General features: G+C 43.5%; 1 protein-coding gene across 2 annotated transcripts in view; it reads left to right on the plus strand.

Moving 5' to 3' along the window:
* The window catches only part of pdzrn3b (PDZ domain containing RING finger 3b), a gene marked incomplete at both ends in the record, with an annotated part of 125,814 nt that extends 112,227 nt beyond the window's left edge, over window positions 1-13,587 (plus strand). For both annotated transcript variants that reach the window (XM_084167157.1, XM_084167158.1), the window contains 7 exons: window positions 4,745-4,998; window positions 5,779-5,866; window positions 7,536-7,634; window positions 7,882-7,944; window positions 8,034-8,135; window positions 11,635-11,751; window positions 12,055-13,587. In XM_084167157.1, coding sequence (XP_084023283.1) covers window positions 4,745-4,998; window positions 5,779-5,866; window positions 7,536-7,634; window positions 7,882-7,944; window positions 8,034-8,135; window positions 11,635-11,751; window positions 12,055-13,587 — 2,256 coding nt within the window. The remainder of the gene's footprint in view (window positions 1-4,744; window positions 4,999-5,778; window positions 5,867-7,535; window positions 7,635-7,881; window positions 7,945-8,033; window positions 8,136-11,634; window positions 11,752-12,054) is intronic.
* Between the last annotated feature and the right edge of the window lie 9,825 nt (window positions 13,588-23,412).

Raw genomic sequence — 23,412 nt, forward strand, 5'->3', positions numbered from 1 at the left:
TTGGATGAGAGGCATTGGGACGAAATGTACATAACATGTACATAAACATTTTTCAATTTACATTAGCAATGGAATGTCCCATGCCAAGAGAGGGTATTGGTGACGTTCTTGCTTCGCAGCGCAAATGTACCGTAAATATCACAGTATCCACTAGCCAGTAAGCATGCAAACTATTCAACTAGCTATGCGAGAAACTTTTCATGCATCTACCATATTACAATCTTGATTAATGCAACAAAACCATATTACACTCTTGAATAATGCAACAAATCACAAGCATGTGCAGACATTTAAATGGTTTATTTCCTCATCCATACAGTCATTAGTTTAGCTGCAAGACAATAACAGCCAAAGTGGCACAGCTGCTAGCTAGCTAGCTAATGTTAGCTAACAACATTTGCTTCATCAAGTAACTTCAGCATAGAGAAAATTAACGTTTACCCCCTCATATGAATGGAAAAGTACAGTAACGTTATCATACAGTGTCTTTCATGTTATACAGAGCTACAGGTAACTGCCAAAATAAAGGAATAACCAACATAAAGTGTCTTAATAGGATGTTGTGCCACCACGAGCTGCCAGAACAGCTTCATGCAACTGGGCATTTTTATACATTACCCCTAAGCATGATGGGATGTTAATTGCTTAATTAACTCGGGAACCACACCTGTGTGGAAATACCTGCTTTCAATATACTTTGTATCCCTCATTTACTGAAGTGAGTCCTTTTATTTTGGCAGTTACCTGTAGATAGCAAACTAAACACAATGTCTGCATCCTCCTCACATACTAGCTAACTTACTAACTTCAACCAACGTTAGCGGAACCATTGCTAGATTGCTTAGAACAAACCATGCTTCATTTCATCAATATCATGCAAATCATTACATGAAAAAAAAAGCAAATTGCGACTGAAAAAGTTGTTAATTCATTGTGTAGTTGCTGCTTGCGTTCCTGCTTGCTTTTGCATTGAATACAATTATTATGTTCTGAGATTCCCTTAAAGCTGCGGCGTCAATTTCAGAGTAACCGGCTTTAACTGCAATTTCAAGTAAAAACTCAATAAAACAAGTCTAATATAAGGAATATGCCTATACATTTCAGCTGTTTCAAAAACATTGCTCTGCTATTACGATTTTCTTCTGTAGTAGTGTTGGGCTTAACAAGACTGTTCTGTTTACACTGCCCTGCCTGGTTGAGGGCAACTGTCGGGCGAGTGACGTGCATGACCTCCGGAGGTAGAAGTCGAGACGTGACAAGTTTGCAAGTTTACATTCCAGTAAAAGGTCTAGCCGAGGGTATTTCCTCAATCTCTAGGCAATCTCTCGTAGTGAGAAGAGGCTCTATAGCATAGACAAATGTAACATGTTGCATTGTATGGCTTGGCTTGGCTCAAATGTGTAGTTTTTGTAATGCCTTTCCAATGTAATATTTTCAGCACAATACATAGAAAATAATACACCTCCAAATTGGTACTGTTGATGTTTTTTCCACATGACGAGTTCTCTTGAGGCAGCCCCCAGCTACAGTCTTGTGCCAGAATGAAAAGTGACTGTTCTCGCAAACAGACAGATAAGCCTATTTGGCAGCAGGTCAGCAATCAGGGAGAGGCTGACACACACATACACACCTGCTGCCTTCATGCCAAAGTCTTCATCTGGACTGATTTGCATTCTAGCGGTGAGTGGAGATGAGGGAGGTTGAGTGAGGATAAGGGAAGGCTGGGCTGTCCATTTGTGTTCCTCATTACCTCCAGGACGTGACATGTAACATTTCTGAGGTCCAACATTCAAAGATATAGCTCATTTTATGACCAATGTTAAAATGCAGAACATTTTGTCTTCTATATAGCATACCATGTCCCACTGATTCAGACCTCATTACTATTCCAGAGCTGAGCTCACTGCCCTCTTGTCATTAAATTGGATTTACTAGACCCTTCACTGAGGGAGGGCTGTATGAAAGGTTTACATAGTCATTTCTACATGTCTCTCACTGCTGCTTTCTGTCAACAGAAGACCAGATTCTAGTGCTTGGCATAATGCTTATGCAAACTTTATAGCTGATAACATTTTAGAAGTATGTTGATTTTAACTGATAAAAGGTCATAAACTGCTGTTCATTACTGTTTGAGAGTATTCAGTGATTCAATTTCAACAACCAAATGTGAATGCTTAGGCTCTGTGAAGATAAAGGGTTATAACGACATGTGGTTTCGCTTGGACAGCGCTATAGTGAGCTGTGCATATTGTATTTGGGAGTGCTGCATGTCTTATTTAGTGTACTGCTCTGGGCTGTGCCAAGTCAGAGGTGAGGGTGGTGGTGAATGAGGGCCGTGGGACCCCCTTCCTGCCTTGGAGGGGACTCCCCCATTGAGGGCGCTGAGGCGGAATGCTCTTGGCTCTTCAGGAGGGGCCTGGCATTGTCTCCGGGTCGCTGCCTTCAAGGAGCAGTGGGATTCCAGGGCAACCAGGCCTGTCTGTGAGAGGGATGGAAACACAGACAAGATTGTTCCTCACAGCTGATCTGAACAAACACTGCTAACCCAGAGAAATTGACAAAAAGAGACAGAGAAAGGGGAGCGGGGAACTTACTTTTTTACCTTCTTTGTGTGTAGTCTGTGTTCAAAGCCTCCTCAACACTCATCCTCACATTACTTTTTAAAAGTTTTTCTTTCAATCTCGTAATGATTCGGCACATCTCTTCTCATTCCATTTTCTCTCAATTATTCAATGCAAATTGTAAAAGGAAGCTCTTACTTTTGGCCAAGTTGTGATGTGGAAGTTGAACCCATTTGAGATGATCCAATTATCCTGCGGACTGGGATTAGCATTAATCCTCTCTGGTTATTAGTGAGCACATAACCTCTTCAAAGTTGAAGTGCACAATGTCCCCTCCTCCTCCCTCCACACACACGCACAGTGCTCTGTGGTAATGTCTTAGAATGGAGCACATTCTAAGATATTACAATAGAGCACTTGGAAATTTACCACAGACATTTGGCAAGTTGGTGGATATTATAGTGGGTATTAGATAGCACAACCAGACTCGAACCAGAATCCAGGACGGCACACATGCCATCATTTAGTCACCTTGACATGGTTGACATTGCTGCTATCCCTGTTCTACAATATCCCAGTTAAGCTGTGAATTAGAATGAGACAAATATGTCCAGAGGAAACGGTATCAACCAATTCCACGCTTTAATCCTGTGTTTGCATGTGTGTGTGTGAGAGAGAAACAGAGTTAGAAATGTTCCATTGCATCACTTGAGTCTTTATAAATTGAGCCAGTGTTTCATCAGTCTTCTCAGGGAGCTCACAGTGTGCACTCTTGGCCCTGGCCTAGCTGCCGTGTGTGTGTGTGGAGAAGCAGGCAGGGGAGAGGAGAGCGTGGCCAGCCTCTGAACTGCAAAGAGCCCCGGGCTCAGATCCTATCAAAGCTCTCACACGTCCAGGAATCACAAACGAACAAATTCCAAATGCTGCACTGATTGGGAGCGGAACTGGCGGAGGCTCTGGAAGAGGCCTGATAAGCCAAGAGGAGAGGCAGGCAGTCTGCTGACCCAGGGTGCCGTGCAGCGCTGCCAGCAGGAGGAGGGATCTTCTCGTGTGGTGCTGTCTTCTTGGCATCTTAATGACTTTCCTGCTTAGTTTTTTGGGGGCTCTTTTTTGGCTATGATTTTTGCTCTGGTGAACATGCACAGCATGCTACACAGTTCTCCAGGGTTTTTCTTTGTCATGTTTTGTCATGTAAAAACATCAGGGATAGTTACACGTTTTAATGAAATTATATTTCAAGTCCTATACTATTTTGACTATTATGTATGACCCTAAACAATGCATGTATAACAAACTGTAAATCTCTCATGAGATCCAATGACACATCCTCTTCATTATAAGGATTGATAAGGAGAGGGGATTGGCTTTAGTGGCTCATCCCAACTTCATTACCCTCTTCTGTGTGACACTGCAGCCCGGCCCACTGCTCAAATTAATCTCCCCTGGTTAACAAACTGCAGCAGCCTGCATAGCAGCTAATCTCTGACGGGAGGGTAGATTCTTCACTTCTCAGAAATTACTTAGCTAAATGAGGGCTCCTCGATGCAGCCTGTCTAACGACCTTGATTAATTAAAGAGGGGCTCAGTCTTGATTAAATTCTGCTTCGTCGGGTTGTGAACCTGTAAAACAGACTGAGGCAGGAGAACGTTATCACACACCACTGCCAGGCTGGAAGACTCTCCTCCTGGTTTTGTGGAAATCCACAGTCACCCATCCAGTGATCTGAGGGTTTAATCATCTATGCTATGATGGTATCAAGGCTTATGTAGCATGAGGGAGAGATATCCATCCACTTACAATAAACCCCAGCCTGTTAAGAAGAGAGAGAGATGGGGAAGCAATTGAGAGAGAGATAAACTGCGTAATTTAAATCGGTTTCATCACGCCATGTACTGTTTATGTTCACGTTGTTACAACAATGTGTACAAGCAAACTGTCATATAACCACTGTGCTGAAAAGAAAGAGACCTTTCAAAGTCAAATCCAGACACCTAACGCTGTTCTTCTATAGTTAAAGGGATACTTTGGGATTTTGGCAATGAGGCCCTTTATCTACTTCCCCAGAGTCCGATGAACTCATGGATACCATCTTTATGTCTCTGTGTCCAGTACGACTGGAAGTCTATAAGTATAATCCCAAAGTATCCCTTTAACCATATTCTGTCTCTGTCTGTGTGTGCAGGTGAATGGGAAGGACCTGTCCAAGGCCACCCATGACCAGGCAGTGGAGGCCTTCCGCACGGCCAAGGAGCCCATCATGGTCCAAGTGCTTCGCCGGGCCCCCCGCCCCAAACCCTCCAGCCCTGCCTCAGACACGCAGGTGGTGGACATCAGCACCCAAACAGACATCACCTTCCAACACATCTTGGCCCTCACCAAGCTGCCTGCCGCCGCCCCCACCGTGGCTGTGTTGGAGCAATACCTAATGCCTGAGGAGTGAGTTAGTCTTATCGTCTGGGTTAGAGTTAAGTGGAGGGATGGGGTTAAAAGACAAGATCCTTATTTTTCTTATTTCCTTTCCTTTACGGTCACTGATTGGAAAAGGACTTGATAGGCAAAACTAGTTTGTTGAAAACTTACCCAGTCCTTTGACCATGTCAGTGGTCAGTACAGACAGGGCTCAAGTAAAGATAGAATATTTGGATACAGCTATTCAGAAAATTTCACTTTGCCAGTTCATTAAAATGGAACCTGGTGTGTTTTCACAAGAACAAATTGGTATTCATGCCTTCTAACGGAAGTTAGATGTGAATGTCCTGGGGCACACGGCCAAATGAAGATGTACTTCCTGTCTGTCGTCCGCTAGCTGCGTGCCTATGTGTGGCCCGGAGCTCACAGAGTCTGGGTACTCAAACACATTATTGTCAGGAGCAGTTATTTTTAATTGATTTCAGTCAAATTAAAAACATGGCATTTCCATTTCTGATTAACCTCAGGCCAAAAACACTTCTTAAAACTTGATTTAAGATTAAACTTTTACAAAAGAATGTGGGCACTTGATTTCCATTCTCAAGTGATTCCCAATTTACTGAAAGTTCTGGTTGCATGAGATATCTCTTGGTAAGATTTATGTTATGGACAATGGAATCATTTAATTTCAATCCAGCTTAACACTGACGTACTGTCATGTATTGTGATTGTATTTCTGTGTAATAACAGATGAATCATGACAAGGCCTGTAGGAACTATCTTTATTGTGTTGAATTGCTTTCATAGGCATTCCCCCAGGCATGAGTACTTTGACCCCAATGATTTCCTGGAGGGCATGCAGCAGGAGATAGAGCGAGAGGAGCTGGAATATGAGGTAACATACAGACGACTCCCTCTTGTCTTTCTCCCTCCCCCTTCTCCCCCTTCTCCTTCTCTACCCGTCCTCCCTCTCTCCTTCACCTATTCTCTCGCTCTACCCCTCTCTTCTTCTCCCACTCTCTCCACCTAACCTCCTTTCTCCCCTTCTCAATGAAGATAAACATTCAGACATGCGACGCCGTATTCCTCTGGCCGTCCCATCACTGAGCCACTGTGTCTCCGTCCCAATGGCTCTGTTAGTCACCACAAGGCCCATTCTCCCAATATATCACCGTTATCAATGAGCTGAGCCCACTCTATCCCCGTAACGACACTGAGTATGTAGGCCAGACAGAAATCGAGTGGCTTGTTTGCTCCATAGTACCCCTGAGCAGATGCGAAGTGGTGACATCATTACTTATTTTGTGACAACGCCTAATGCGTCTTTGCTTTAGAGGGGGGTCCTGCAAGAGGCTTATGCACTGAGGATAATTAGATGGCACCGATAATAGGAACCAGAGTGATGGATTTGATGATGCACATTAACAATGGCGTGATGGGGCCCTGATGAGGAAGGATGTAGACGGGAGATAGAGACTCCAAGGTCTCAGGGTGCTCCCCCTCTTTCCCTCCTCCCCTCCCAACCACTGCAGTGCATTAATAACCTATCGCCAACATGAAGCCGGAGAGTTCAAGCTGTCCAAGCCAAACGCAGATGCACAGTATACAGACTACCTTGTCCTAGATCCAAGGTCGATCTGATGAAGCCCTCTAGCTCAGAGCCACTGATCGTAATACAGTGGACAATATGTGATGATCTTAGCTCACCACCACCATCCCACTGATGTTCTTCCTAGCATCCTTTCTGCTGCAGTCCAATAAGATGCCTCTGTTGATACTCTCTGAGTTGTAATGAAGGGGTCCTGTCTCAGTCTTCCCTGCCCCAGTATTCATAGACACTTACACTGAAATGCTTGTGTTAAAACATGTGCATAATGATGTTATGCAACATTTAAACGGCTTATGATGTAGGTCCACAACAAAAGCGTGAATTAGTCTGGCTATCAATTCAGACAAAAGGTCAGGGCCTTTTTTAAAGGGGTATTGTACTGTAACGGCACGGTAAAGCGAAAGCCACGGTAGTCAATTACATATTATACTGTCTCGTGTGAAAATTAGATCTCATATTTTGTACACTTTACTCTTTGTTTATGTGTTTATGAAAATACCTCTTTTTTTAAACCCTGTCTGAAACCCCAGTGTATTCTGAGTGTTCTGTTTTGGAGATTAGAGGAGATTTCAGTAGTCAGCTGCTGTGGTAGAGAACAGTTGCGTTGGGGGGTTAACCCTCTCTCCACCCCTGGCCCCGAGGTATAGTATCAGGGTCGGTATCTCACAGATTACAGGTGTTGACTAGTGACAAACGGGACACTGCTTAGCTGCAAGCCAGTGGATCATCCCTCATCCTGTCACTGTCCCCTAGAAAAGTTACAGGGCATAGGCTGCACCCAATTACTGGAGTCATTATTGTGATGAATGGATCATTGTGTGTGTGTGGACTTAGATTGAACTCAATATACTGCTGGGTGTGTCTTAAGAAAACAACAGCAACCATGGAACTCCACTCCACACATTGAGAGAGAGAGATCTGTGATGTTTAATTTTGTGTTTTTGCCTTGTTGCAGGAAGTGGATTTGTACAGAGATAACATCCAGGACAAGCTTGGGTTGACTGTCTGCTACAGGACTGATGATGAGGACGAGACTGGAATCTACGTCAGTGAAGTATGTGGTCAACTTTCAACAACAGCCAAATGTTGTTGTCAGGGTGTAAAGAACGGGATAATGGATGTATAGAACTTCATTTATCATCTTATGGTCACCATGGTAACAGACGGCACACCTCTAAATTAGGAATATCAAAACCTGCAGATAAGAATTGCATTTACTTCTAAACAGAAATGTTTTCCGTTTTCTCTGACCAAAGGTCTGCTTGAAATGAAAAATCTTCTCCTGTTCTCTCTTTCTTTAGATTGACCCAAACAGCATCGCTGCAAAGGATGGCAGGATCAGAGAGGGAGATAGAATTATCCAGGTAAGGATAAAGAACACTCTCAATACTTTCAATGAATGCATTACCGGTTCCGAGCCCGTCTCTAATTCCATTCCTTCTGCTCTCTGCAGATCAACGGGATTGAGATCCAGAACCGGGAGGATGCTGTGGCTCTGTTGACCAGTGAGGAGAATCAGAATGTGTGTCTACTGGTGGCCAGACCAGAGATCCAGGTAAACTCACCACCCACCTCCTAGAATCCTTTATAGTACTAGGCATGCATAGCAGTGGCGGTCAGTGCCGTTTATGATGAGGGGGGACCTTTTTTTTTTTCATGAGCATGGCCTTCTTTCTATTACAGCATGTTGGATGACTGTCATTCATATTCCATTCACCCAGTTCAATGTAACATCGACAGGTTTAGGCTACTACATGATACTCAAATTTTCCCTATACCCATCATGAGGTTGCTACAACCTAGCCTATGAATTAAAGTTTACAACAGAGGTACACACAGGTCGAGATAAAAATGTGAGATGACAGACAGTGACACATGGACAGACAGTGACACATTCAATACCGCCTTGCACACTCATGCCTGCATCCAGCTTATCTAGGGTGTAATCATTAGTCCAACAGTTTCTATTAGACAAATTCAGGTATTTTTATCCCTGTTTCGCTTGCTTCCGTTTAAGAAACTTTTTCAACAGAATCGGCGGAATGAATACACCCCTGATCACACATAAACAGAGTTCACTTTCATAGCAGCCACGTTGTATTCATTCTAGCCTCTATGCACTCTCCTCCTCTCACTTTTTCCCTTTGTTTGTGGACTTTAATGAACAACACATCAGCTGTATGTGACCAGGCGAAAAAACCTTTCCAAGCCAAACCATGTCATAACCGCTACACACAGCCTACATCGTCCCCATATTAGCTAAAGTAACGTCCTAGTCAACATAGCTAATAGAACTAATGCGCTAGTAAACCCGCTACAATCATGCAGTAACGTTACAGTGTATAGTCAGTAAGCAGTTAGACTGGCGGGCCCCGGTGGCAATAAATTAATAAAACCAAAAGCTTACCTTGACTTGGAAGAGTTCCAGTGTTGTGTTGGATAGTCATAGCCAGCTATCTAACATAGCATCCCTCTGTTTGAGCCGGGTGTTTGAGTAACTAAACTAGCCAGCTGCATTTGCTAGCTAAGTAAGTGAAACTGAAAGTGAAAGAAAATGACTCTCTCGCTCTTGCTTCTCCTTCATTTTTGAAGAAATTAATTTGTTGAAAACTATTCAACTATTGTCTTTCTATCTCTTTGAATCAACAACACACCACATTTTATGCACTGCAGTGCTAGCTAGCTGTAGCTTATGCTTACAGTACAAGATTTATTATCTGATCCTTTGATTGGGTGGACAACATGTCAGTTCATGCTGCAAGAGCTCTGATAGGTTGGAGGACGTCCTCCGGAAGTTGTCATAATTACTGTGTAAGTCTATGGAAGGGGATGAGAACCAAGAGCCTCCTAGGTTTTGTATTGAAGTCAATGTACCAAGAGGAGGGCGGAAGCTAGCTGTCCTCCGGCTACACCATGGTGCTACCCTACAGAGTGCTGTTGAGGCTACTGTAGGACGTCATTGCAAAACAGTGTGTTTTAATAAATTATTTGGGGACATGTAAATATATTTATCTAAAAATAATAACTTTTTCAATGTTTTACCATTTTTATTTTTATGAAATTCACTGAGGAGGATGGTCCTTCCCTTCCTCCTCTGAGGAGCCTCCACTGATGCATAGACTGTCTATACAGTACCAGTCAACATTTTGGACACACCTACTCATTCAAGATTTTTTCTTTATTTTTACTATTTTCTACATTGTAGAATAATAGTGAAGACATCAAAACTATGAAATAACACATATGGAATCGTGTAGTAAGCAAAAAAGTGTTAAACAAATCCAAATATATTTTATAGTTGAGATTCTTCAAATAGCCACCCTTTGCCTTGATGACAACTTTGCACACTCTTGGCATTCTCTCAACCAGCTTCACCTGGAACGCTTTTCCAACAGTCTTGAAGGAGTTCCCACATATGCTGAGCACTTGTTGGCTGCTTTTCCTTCACTCTGCAGTCTGACTCATCCCAAACCATCTCAATTGGGTGGAGGTCGGGGGATTGTGGAGGCCAGGTCATCTGATGCAGCACTCCATCACACTCCTTCTTGGTAAAATAGCCCTTACACAGCCTGGAGGTGTGTTGGGTCATTGTCCTGTTGAAAAACAAATGATAGTCCCACTAAGCCCAAACCAGATGGGATGGCGTATCACTGCAGAATGCTGTGGTAGCCATGCTGGTTAAGTGTGCCTTGAATTCTACATAAATCACTGACAATGTCAGCAGCAAAGCACCCCCACACCATAACACCTCCTACTACATGCTTTACGGTGGGAAACACACATGCGGAGATCATCCGTTCAACCACACCGCGTCTCACAAAGACACGGCAGTTGGAACCAAAAATTACCAATTTGGACTCCAGACCAAAGGACACATTTCCACCAGTCTAATGTCCATTGCTCGTGTTTCTTGGCTCAAGCAAGTCTCTTCTTATTATTGGTGTCCTTTAGTAGTGGTTTCTTTGCAGCTATTCAAATAAAATAAAATACAATTTTGATGATTTGTCACATACACGTGTTTAGCAGATGTTATAGCGGGTGTAGCGAAATTCTTGTGCTTCTAGCTCCGACAGTGCAGTAATATCTAACAAGTAATATCTAACAATTTCACAACATATACCTAAAACACACAAAACTAGTAAGGAATGGGATTTAAGAATATATACATATATGGACAAGCAATGACAGAGCGGCATGGACTAAGATACAGTAGAATATTATAGAATAGAATGCAGTATATACATATGAGATGAGTAGTGCAAGACATATAAACATTATTAAAGTGAATATTCGACCATGAAGGCCTGATTCACACTGTCTCCTCTGAACAGTTGATGTTGAGATTTGTCTGTTACTTGAACTCTGTGAAGCATTTATTGGGCTGCAATTTCTGAGGCTGGTAACTCTAATCTCTAAACTTATCCTCTGCAGAAGAGGTAACTCTGGGTCTTCCATTCCTGTGGCGGTCCTCATGAGAGCCAGTTTCATCATAGCGCTAGATGGTTTTTGCGACTGCACTTGAAGAAACGTTCAAAGTTCTTGAAATGTTCCGTATTGACTGACCTTCGTGTCTTAAAGTAATGATGGACTGTTGTTTCTCTTTGCTTATTTGAGCTGTTCTTGCCATAATATGGACTTGGTCTTTTACCAAATAGGGCTGTCTTCTGTATACCCCCCTACCTTGTCACAACACAACTGATTGGCTCAAACGCATTAAGAAGGAAAGAAATTCCACAAATTAACTTTAAAGAAGGCACACCCGTTAATTGAAATGCATTCCAGGTGACTATCTCATGAAGCTGGTTGAGAGAATGCCAAGCGTGTGCAAAGCTGTCATCGAGGCAAAGGGTGGCTATTTGATTCCAAATGTGTTATTTCATAGTTTTGATGTCTTCACTATTATAAAATAAAGAAAAACCCTTGAATGAGTAAGTGTGTCCAAACTTTTGACTGGTATTGTAGTTGTCTGTTTCCTAAGTTGTACTGTAGCCTTAATTGGCAGAGACTGAAGTCCTCCTCCCTCTTTCTTCCTCTCTCCTACCCCGGTGTCCCAGCTGGATGAGGGCTGGATGGATGATGACAGGAATGACTTCCTGGATGACCTCCACATGGACATGCTGGAGCAGCAGCACCATCAGGCCATGCAGTTCACCGCCAGCATGCTGCAGCAGGTAGTGTACAGCAGCCAGCATAGAACCACTCAGAACTGTATACACATACATACACACAGCATGAGTCAACAATCAATCACAGAGTCACATATGCTCACCTGCATGTTACTGACGATGAGCCAATTCCAAACAGAGTAGCATATGTTCAGTTGGCCTAATGGCCCATAGTACTCTACATACCGAAATGTAGTAGTACTGAAGTGGGTAGGTTCACATACTGTAGTCAGTGATAACTGCAGAGGAAACACATCTAATAATGTTAGAAGGTGATTCAATTATTAATCCTATTGTCTGGTGTTGCAGAAGAAGCTTGAGGAAGATGGTGGAACGACTGACACAGCCACCCTGTTGTCCAACCACCACGAGAAAGACAGCGGGGTGGGCCGCACCGACGAGAGCACGCGCAATGACGAGAGCTCTGAGCAGGAGAACCTGGGGGACGACCAGACCACGGCCTCCAACACGCTGGGCAGCTGCAGCCACCAGAAGCTGGCCTATAGCCAGGACACCCTGGGAAGCGTTGACCTACCCTTCAGCAGTGAGTCATTCATCTCAGCAGACTACGACCACGCTGACTTCCTGGGCATCCCCGCTGACGAGTGTGAGCGCTTCCGAGAGCTCCTGGAGCTGAAGTGCCAGGTGAGGAGCGTGGGGGGCCCCCAGGACCTGTACTGCCAGAGTGCCGGGGCTGGAGGGGCCGAGGAGGGGGTGGACAAGGAGCTGGAGCTGCTGAACGAGGAGCTGCGCAGCATCGAGCTGGAGTGCCTCAACATCGTCCGGGCCCACAAGATGCAGCAGCTGAGGGAGCAGTACCGCGAGTCCTGGATGCTGCACAACAGCGGCTTCCACAACTACAACACCAGCATCGACGCGCGCCGCCATGAGCTCTCCGACATCACAGAGCTGCCCGAGAAGTCAGACAAGGACAGCTCCAGCGCCTACAACACTGGTGAGAGCTGCCGCAGCACCCCTCTCACCCTAGAGCTGTCTCCAGACAACTCCCTCCGCAGGGGGGCAGAGAACCAGGGGTTGTCCGGGGCCTCCAGCAGCGCAGGGCCCAACAGCAGGATCCTCAAGCCCCTGCTGTCTCCTGTCCAGGAGGCCGGTGGCCCCAGCAGAATCAGGCCCTCCTCCTCTAAGGAGTCTGAGTGTGGCCTGCAGGCGGAGGGGAAGGAGCATAAGCTGGGAGAGTCAACTCACAAGCTGGCCCAGCCCCGTTCCCTGTACAAACATGCCCACATCCCGGCCCACGCCCAGCACTACCAGAGCTACATGCAGCTGATCCAGCAGAAGTCTGCCGTGGAGTACGCCCAGAGCCAGATGAGCCTGGTCAGTCTGATCAGCCGCGGTGACGCCGTGAACCCCGGAGAGATGCTGGATCCCAAAATGGAGTGGAAGGTAAAGATCCGCAGCGACGGCACGCGCTACATCACCAAGAGGCCTGTCAGGGACAAGCTGCTGAAGGAGCGCGCCCTGCGTATCCACGAGGAGCGCAGCGGCATGACCACGGACGACGACGCCATCAGCGAGCTAAAGATGGGGCGGTACTGGAGCAAGGGGGAGAGGAAGCAGCACGCGGTGCGCGCCAAGGAGCAGAGGCAGCGACGCGAGTTCATGAAGCAGAGCCGCGCTGACTGCCTGAAGGAACAGGCCAGCCTGGACGACGACAAGAAGGAGCCCAACATCATCGAACTGAGCCACAAAAAGATGATGAAAAAGAGGAACAAGAAAATTTTTGACAATTGGATGACTATCCAGGAACTTTTGACCCATGGTGCTAAGTCGCCTGATGGCACGCGAGTGTACAACTCCCTCCTGTCCGTCACCACAGTGTAGTAGGCAGACAGGACAGGCCTGGGGTGTAATGTACTGTAAATAATAGGACACTACCGATTGGGGTACAGATTCCTGCCTCGTTCAATGTGGCAACATTTTGTTAATATGAAACAGGAAAAGCCTTTTCTAAATGAACTTTTGACCCCTGCAGACGGTTGAGAGATGCTCCACAGAGTGTTCCATGGATCGACTTTGAAGATGATTGACATGATAAGGATGATTATGAGACTGTTTTCAAAAGCTTTCAATAACCTTTCTACCTTTGTGCTTGCTCTTGGGGTGGCAGGTAGCCAAGCGTCTAAGAGTGTTGGGCCAGTTGCTGGTTCGAATCCCAGAGCCAACAAGGTGAAACATCTGACGATGTGCCCTTGAGCAAGGCACTTAACCCTAATTTCTCCTGTAAGTCACTCTGGATAAGAGCGTCTGCTAAATGGCTAAGATGTAAATATTGATAGTGTTTCACAACAATATGTGGGTCTTTGGAAGGTTTTGAAAGTGTGTAAAGACTGTGCCATAAGTAAACAGCAGCCAACATTTACATATTTTTTTCATTTTTAATAAGTATCTCTTATCAGTATTTTACTGTTATGCATACCTTTTGCTTATTGAAAGAAATACACAAATATTTAGCTTGAAGGTCAACACATAATCCTTTTTGAGAGGACTTTTGTACATGTAACTAAACCTCATTGTTCTTTGTAAACAAAACACTTCTTAGTTATTGACGATCTGAAAGGGTGCTGTTTTTCAAAAGTTATACATCCAGTGTGTATCATATGTTACATATTCAACCTTCAAGAAGTGATATTGTGTATGTATCAGGATAGAGCAGATAATTAGTCACACATTTGTTGAAATCAGAATCTTTCTGTGTTATTTTTTTAAGCACATTGTAGTCACCTTACATTTGTAGGACTCCAAATAACACAGCTTAACAAATCCTTAATTAGGTACCCAATTTGATGTCTTTTAAAATGAGAGAAATAATAAATTATTGTTTTATATTTGATGAGCTTTCAAACACTGGTGTGGGATTTTTCATTTGCAAGAGGTTTTTGATAGACCTACTGAGTCAATGTGGGTAGGTGACAGGTGAGTGAAGGAGAGCACAACTCTTATACAGCATCCACATAGTTTTGAAGATGCCTTGGTAAAGGACCAGTGTGATATGGTATATATTAACCAACATAAAAAATTCAGGAATTCAATACAAAAATTTAAAAATTGACAGAGTATTAGCTAGCAAACATACAATAGCCTGACAATTCATGGCATTGTTTTTTCAGGTACTGACTGCATAATCTCAGCTGAGGTCCAAAAGAAAGCCTCACTCACTCATAATTATAGAAAGATGAGGGCCATTAGTTTGAACAGAGGAAGGATATTGAGTATGTTCTCTGGGGATCTCTTTTCACTGTGTCTCAATACACCCAGTAGATCATGTAGATCTCTCACACTTTTATCAGTTTGCATGGCCTATTTTTGCAATGCTCTCTTTGTAGAATAATGAGTAAGAAGTGTAAGGAACTTTAAGGACTGCATTTTTGGCTCCCGTTTTCATCCTTGTCTTCTGTTTAAATACAGCTAAACTATTGGCCAAAAGGCGATGTTGTCCTCCCACTGCGCCGTAGTTATGCCCCCAGTCTAACAACACCCTATTACTAATAATAGTCATGATGTGGATTGAATCTTCCGTCGGGGATGCCCTGCCCTTCTCCACAGACTGCTGAGCAGATTCAAAGGAACACAAAGGCTGGATGTTCAGTTCATCTCAGTGGAAGTTTTGAAATGAAAAAATTGCAGTGGTTATGTGCTTAGGGTGATGCTACTAAACTTGTCCCTTCTTGAAATGTCATTAACCGTTATTGGCAAGAGGATTTGTCCATGTCGTTGAATCACCAATGTCTATGGGGCCGTAAAGTCAGTGGAATCATGGCTGAGTGGTGTCCACACTTGACTGACCACTCCACCCAGGGGCCACTGACTCACCCTGGCCCCTATCTCCCCCACACCCCTCACAGAAAGAGCCTAATTCTCAGAAAAGTTAACAGAATAATTTGAGTTACCACTGTCTCATTAAGAAAACAGAACAGTGGCTTATCAAACGTTATCAGTGCATGGATGATATACAACTTTACAATGATACTGTTTATCCGAGATGATTTGGTCTGTAAGATACTTTTGACTATCACAGCACATATTTGTTCAGTATCTTAATCTATGCTGTTACAGACACACAAGCCTGTGGACACTGATCTGACTCTGTGCTTGTCTTTCCATGTTGCCAAGAGCCTTATTGTCTCACTGCCTTGAATGTTTGTGATTGCATCTCAGTGCGGCACACAGTGGTGTCTGTGTCCCAGACAGCATCACTTAAGGGGGATGATTATGATAATAAGAGTAGCTAAGGGAGTGGGCTCAGGCACTTCCTCTATGTCTGCTGGAATGTAATTGATTGCTCCTCCTTAAGCCTCAGAGAGCCCAAGCTCTATGATTTATGTCTGGGTACATGGCTGTGTACACACTCCTTTAATGGGAGATAACGATATGGCATGCAAGGCAAACAAAAAGCTCTCCCGATCAATTCTGGGCCGTCCCCACCTTGATGTAGAGAGAGTAGTCCATCACACACTTGGCTTTGTCGCTCCCGTGTTTAGTATTTTTTTAAATCTTCGAATAAATTAGTGGTCAGTTCTTCATTTGTTGGCTGTCCTCATTTTGGGCTGGAGAGTGGTTCTTATTGGTTTAAATGGCAGCGCAGAGAAAGGCTGACATTCCAGTGTAATCGTCTATTAACTGATAAGGCTGTTGCTCTATTGCCTAGCTGGATGGGGGTGCTGCTGAGGCTGCTGTTGTTTACATTCTTCAGGCTGAGAGGAATACTTACTACTGAACGGCGGCTGGTCCAGAGGAATACATACTGGAGTGTGTGGAGGCCTTTTCAGTCTGACTTTTTACTTACTGCATGTGGATATGAGACTATGAGTAATGTCTGCCGATATGCTATGGCCATTTTCTTAATTCCTTCCTAGGTGGGCATTTGACTGGGTGAGACCTCAATATGTGAAAGGACAACTATTAAATGATGGGTGTGTTTTGTTATGTGGTTTTCTATTGAGTAGTATGTCCCTCTACTTATCTTAACAGTCTAAATAAACAATAGTGAATTGGAAAATCTTAAAATATAGATTTAATTGTTAAATTCCAATTGAATTACAATGTTCATGAAGTGCAAAGGTAGGAGCTTTTTATTCACCATCTTTATCGGAGTTGAGTTCTGTTGCTGAAACAATGTGACCTAAACGATTTGCATATTTTGCAGTTGGTGCTGGCCTTCGGGGTTAGCACAGGGATTGGTAGTAAACAAAAAGAAACAGGAATTAAGCAGGTGGAGAAAAGTGTATTAGCTGATCCTGAGTGTTGGATTAAAGACAACAAGCTGATGGATACACACTGCGAGGAATGCTATGATTGCTGTCTGACCCACCTTTTAGATATTTACATCACAACACTGCACAAGTCAAAGGTGCTTTAACTCTTAACAGCAAAATATCTCAGATGTATGCTCATACCCTCAAAGCTTATCGGAGAGACGCATCAATATTCACACATACCCTATCACTGCCTATTATTGATACCTTGCCAATCTATACTGAACAAAAATATAAACGCAACATGCAACAATTTCGAAGATTTTACTGAGTTATAGTTCATATAAGGAAATCAGTCAATTAAAATACATGTATTAGGTAGGCCCTAATCTATGGATTTCACATGACTGGGCAGGGGTGCAGCCATGGGTGGGCCTGGGAGGGCATATGCCCACCCACTTGGCATCCAGTTCTACCCACTGGGGAGCTAGGCCCAGCCAACGAAAATGAGTTTTCCCCACAAAAGGGCTTTATTACAGACATAAATACTCCTCAGCCTATCCTATTTCCATGTGAATCAGACATTTGTTTATTTGTCCATAGACAATGTATGCCAAAAATAAAAGCCCCCACGCTAAAGAAGAGCTCGATCCCAGGAATTGTTAGTATGTAGTCAATTATGTTTCTTTTTACATTTCTATGAATGTTTAAAAGGTACCAAATCAATACAACGAGGATAGATGAGGACATACAATATCTAAATGCATCACATACATAAAATGAATAATAAAACCTGAACCGTATTCAGCTTCATCACAAACAAGAGGTGGAGCGACACGAGACATGACCAAGATGAATGACCTGAAATAATATGATGAAGGGCCTTCTACTTCCACAAGATTAGATAGGATCAAAAATGTGTACAAGCCTCAACTATGTATGAGTGAGTAGTTGGTTTTTGAAAGGTTCTCTAATTCAATCTCAAACGGCCCAGCCCACTGTCCATCATATTATATCAATGATTTATTGTATGTTGGCATTTCAATATACCTAAAAATAATATGGGTAAGTCTGACGTGCCAATATCAAAATGTAAGTTTTCAATCATTCATTGTTGTAGCCCAGAGAACGTTCATCTATGATGTGTCTCATGTAATGGAGTAGAGCATAAACAAAATAAATACATGATGAAGAGCAAAGTATTTCAATTATTATAATTATTTCAATTATTATAGCAAAGTATTTCAATTATAATACATGTATTTCAATTATTTAGGGGCTAGATTCAATCAGATCAAGCGTTAACCAGCGATAGCCGACAACCGCATGGAGCTGTCAAATCGGTGAGCAGCTGCTCTTGATCTATGTCACGAAGCCACACCCGTCCCACTCACGTTCGAAGTTCAGCACGAGAAAGTGTTGGCTATATAGAAATAATGACGCTCAAATTGAACCAAATAATTAGGATTTCTATCAGCCTAATCGAGGTGTAGATTACATCTCACATTCCAGTGTTCATACTTGTAAACAAGATTGTATGGGATTTCTCTTAATACGACTCCGTGCAGCTTTAGGTATAATTCCAGGAGCCGCTTGTGGATTTGACAGCTCTAACGCAGTTCCACCTCCAACACCACCAAACCAACCACTGTGGATGTCGGATAAATTTTGTTAGACCACCTTGAAAAGTCTTCCCAAAGTGTTGCATCACATTTCTCCGGTCGAGGAACATATCGCACTGTGTAATTTCTCAAAACGATTCATCCTCACAACACTGGTAAGAAATCTCCATAACACCATCCCTTTGAAAGTATTGTATTGGCTTTGCAGCTCACAGTGAAGAATACAGTGCATTCGGAGAGTATTCAGACCACTTGACTTTTTCCACATTTTGTTACGTTACAGCCTTATTCTAAAATTGATTAAATAAATAAAAATCCTCATCAATCTACACACAATACCCCATAATGACAAAGCGAAAACAGGTTTTTAGAAATGTTTGCTAATTTATTAAAATTTATAAACAGAAATACTTTCTTTCCATAAGTATTCAGACCCTTTACTATGAGACTCGAAATTGAGCTCAGGTGCATCCTGTTTCCATTGATCATTCTTGAGATGTTTCTACAACTTGATTGGAGTCCACCTGTGGTAAATTCAATTGATTTGACATGATTTGGAAAGGCACACACCTGTCTATATAAGGTCTCACAGTTGACAGTGCATGTCAGAGCAAAAACCAAGCCACGAGGTCGAAGGAATTCTCCATAGAGCTCTGAGACTGGATTGTGTCAAGGCACAGATCTGGGGAAAGGTACCAAAACATTTCTGCAGCATTAAAGGTCCCCAAGAACACAGTGGCCTCCATCATTCTTAAATGGAAGAAGTTTGGAACCATCAAGACTCTTCCTAGAGCTGGCCGCACTGCCAAACTGAGCAATCGGGGGAGAAGGGCCTTGGTCAGGGAGGTGACCAAGAACACGATGGTCACTCTGACAGAGCTCCAGAGTTCCTCTGTGGAGATGGGAGAACCTTCCAGAAGGACAACCATCTCTGCAGCACTCCACCAATCAGGCCTTTATGGTAGAGTGGCTAGACGGAAGCCACTCCTCAGTAAAAGGTACATGACAGCCTGCTTGGAGTTTTCCAAAAGGCACATAAAGGCCTCTCAGACCATGAGAAACAAGATTCTCTGGTCTGATGAAACCAAGATTGAACTCTTTGGCCTGAATGCCAAGCGTCACGTCTGGAGGAAACCTGGCACCATCCCTATGGTGAAGCATGGTGGTTGCAGCATCATGCTGTGGGGATGTTTTTCAGCAGCAGGGACTGGGAGACTAGTCAGGATTGAGGGAAAGATGAACGAAGCAAAGTACAGAGAGATCCTTGATGAAAACCTGCTCCAGAGCACTCAGGACCTCAGACTGGGGTGAAGGTTCACAGCCAAGACAACGCAGGAGTGGCTTCGGGACAAGTCTCTGAATGTCCTTGATTGGCCCAGCCAGAGCCCGGACTTGAACCAGATCGAACATCTCTGGAGACACCTGAAAATAGCTGTGCAGCAACGCTCCCCATACAACCTGACAGAGCTTGAGAGGATCTGCAGAGAAGAATGGGAGAAACTCCCCAAATACAGGTGTGCCAAGCTTGTAGTGTCATACCCAAGAAGACTCGAGGCTGTAATCACTGCCAAAGGTGCTTCAACAAAGTACTGAGTAAAGGGTCTGAATACTTATGTAAATCTGATATTTCCGGGGAATTGTGTGTAGATTGATGAGAGAAAAAAAGAATGTAATCCATTTTAGAATAAGGCTGTAACGTAACAAAATGTGGAAAAGGTCAAGGGGTCTGAATACTTTCCGAATGCACTGTATAAAATAATAAATGGAGACGGCAATCTGTAGTCAGAGTAAAAAATGGCGTCATTATATATGCATGAACTCTTCCGAACTGTTTCGGCTGGGAAGCTTGCGGACGCCTTAAGGTAACACCAATTTTTTGTGGCATTATGAGGGCTTAGTCTCCCCTGCCAGCATCTCAACACTTAACTCCACATGACCTTTACTGTGTCCAAACAGTTCTGACAGTGTTATTGGTGTTACTGGTGGCGGTGGGCTACTTCACACCCTGCTTCCCCTTCCCCAACCCCTATACCCAACCACACTCCTCTGACCCTGGGGCTGCTGAGGCACATGGCCCCTGGTCCTTTACACCTCCACAACAAGGATGAGGAGTGACCTGAGGGCCAGCTAGTCCAGGAGGATACGTTTTACCTTCACCTGGGGAGAATCTCCGTTGCATACTTGTTGTGTCTTCTGTCCTCGCTTCCTCAAAACCCATTGGAGGAGAAGATCAGAGGGGAGGGACCTCTGGCTTTCTCATCCAATGAGTTTTGAGAAGGATGCGAGGAGAGAGGACGCGAGGAGTATGCAATTGAGATTCTCCCCTAAATAGCCAAGGAGGGGATGTCACAGGTGTGACGAATGCCCATGAATACTGCACACGCTTTAGCCCATGTGCTCCTCATTGAGTGCTTTTAACTCAGTGATTAATTGAGTAATGTGATTGGCTCCCTATTTGTCCCTGCCCCTTTATAACCCCCCTTGTTTCCTTTGTTTGAGGTGTGGCCATCCAGGGAGGGAGGGAAGGAAGGAAGGAAAGAAAGAAAGAAAGAAAGAAAGAAAGAAGGGAGGGAGGGAGGGAGGGAGGGAGGAAGGAAGGAAGGAAGGAAGGAAGGAAGGAAGGAAGGAAGGAAGGAAGGAAGGAAGGAAGGAAGGAAGGAAGGAAGGAAGGAGAGACAGACAGACAGACAGACAGACAGACAGACAGACAGACAGACAGACAGACAGACAGACAGACAGACAGACAGACACAGACGTTTGTGGTTTAAACTGTGGGAGAGCACCATTGGAAGCCTTGGTTTTGCTAATAGAAGTATTACCTTGCTGAAATGATGGTTGAAGTTAAATGTAACATTGAAATGCTTTCTCTCCACCTGCACTGAAACCTGTTTTTGTTTGATTTGATTGTTTGTTGTATTTTTCCCTCCATTTTGTGTTGAGCTTAACCTAAAGCTAACGTGATTCATGGAAAATGAGATTGGGATGAAAAATAAATGAAGTTGTGACCTGCTTCTAACCCTCCCATATTATTTCACTCAAACCCAAACAAAAAAAAACCTGTGGCCTATTATGAGTTATTCCCTCTGCTCTTTGTGTAAACCTCCAGGTAGCTCCAGCTCAATATAACCACAGATGACTAAAATGCAATTTGTGAGCGTGTTTGTTCTTTTTATCCTTGGCATGTTAAATTGCAGTCATAAATGACACTTTCGCGTAAGCGCATAAACAGATAAATACTGAACAAAAAGGCTCTGACTCTAAAATGCCAGGGGGACATAAATCTCTTACTACCTATTTGACCCTTGAACTTACCATGGACTTGTGAAGTTCAGAGGTCTCTTTGGTTGCCTTTGTTTATTGCCACAGAGCCATAACTCAGTGGTCTAAGACTGGTACTTTAGCACTCCCCAATTCCCACATTGGCGATTTCAGGGGTGGATCAGTAAAGAACATACCCCTACTCTGGGACCTCTGACTGCTCTCGGTGGGCCTGCTGCATGGATTTATTGGGCTACAGCTAATTTGTCCATTATAGACCTTCCAGATTGCATGCTCTGGTCAACTGGATAAAAGCAGCAGAGCATGGAGAATGGAGGTAGTGCCTGTCATTCCACAGATGTAATCCTCCTATGGTCTGAGCTATTAGAATTTAACCTGTGTCATCTGTGTGCACCAAATCAGTGTATATTCACAGGTGATTTCTGTGGAAATTAGATTTGTTTTTAAATTAGACGGGAATTCTGACCAAGTTAAGTGCGCGTAAATGGAACGTAATTAACTTTCTATTTTCTCTACGCTTATTCTGACCTGTGAATGTAAGCATGAGAATAGTATAATTCCATCACCTTTACGAGTGAGAAAACCATGAAAAAGGTCGAGCGAACCTGCCAGTTCCAACTTTATTTTTTTCGATAGAAATAACAGCGTTCTCCATGCACTGTAATTTACAAATTGATGATCTATTGATAAGAGCTAGGTAAATGAGTAATCTGTTTGGAAAAGGGGGTTGTAAAGACACATAGCAATTGTTTTAGATGATTTTTCCTTACGATCCCTGGAGACGAATGTGAAACCAGCCATATGGAAGCAAACTGAAAATCATATCAACATGACATGTATTGCGGGCCCTTTTCCACAGTGAAGTAGACTATAAATAGCTGTGCCGTTATTCAGAATTTTAATTGTGTGCCATCATAATTTGGGTGGATGAAATTTGGAGACCCAAGCTATACGCTTCTGTAAGGCTGAACCTACCGAGTTGATGTATACGCATTAGAATGTTTTAATTATATGTCCGGGCTTTTCTCCGTTTTATTTTACAATTTGTATCATGTTAAATATTAGCCACTACCAGTAATACCAACATACATGTATTTTTGCATCATTCCATTCCGTTTCCCTTTCTTTCCTCTGTCACGTCCTTGAAAGTTGTTCCCGGGGGTCGCTAGCATTAGTGGATCATATTAGGCTAACATTGTGCAATAATTTGGGACCAGTAGCCTATTTGAATCATTATGGAACTCAGACCGCAGGACCACACGTAGCAAGTTAAACCTGGAGCCTGGCGCACGGTTCACGACTGCTGGACCGTTGTCATACAGTTCCATGATTAGTGAGGATGAAGGTACATTTATAGGATTATTGTTCAACCCCTATTGTACACTTTTTTTCACCTTCCAATATTTGATGTGTTGAACTCGAATATGACAACTTTCAGGATGAATCAAACCACTGTATTTTTTATTCATCATGAGTAAGACGTTTGGGTAAGGGGATTGTAAATATAAATGACACATGTTTTAGATCTATTTTACCTTATGATCGCTGGAGAC

The sequence above is a fragment of the Coregonus lavaretus genome (genome assembly GCF_964263955.1).
Source record: "Coregonus lavaretus genome assembly, chromosome: 8".
In the NCBI taxonomy this organism is placed as follows: Eukaryota; Metazoa; Chordata; class Actinopteri; order Salmoniformes; family Salmonidae; genus Coregonus; species Coregonus lavaretus.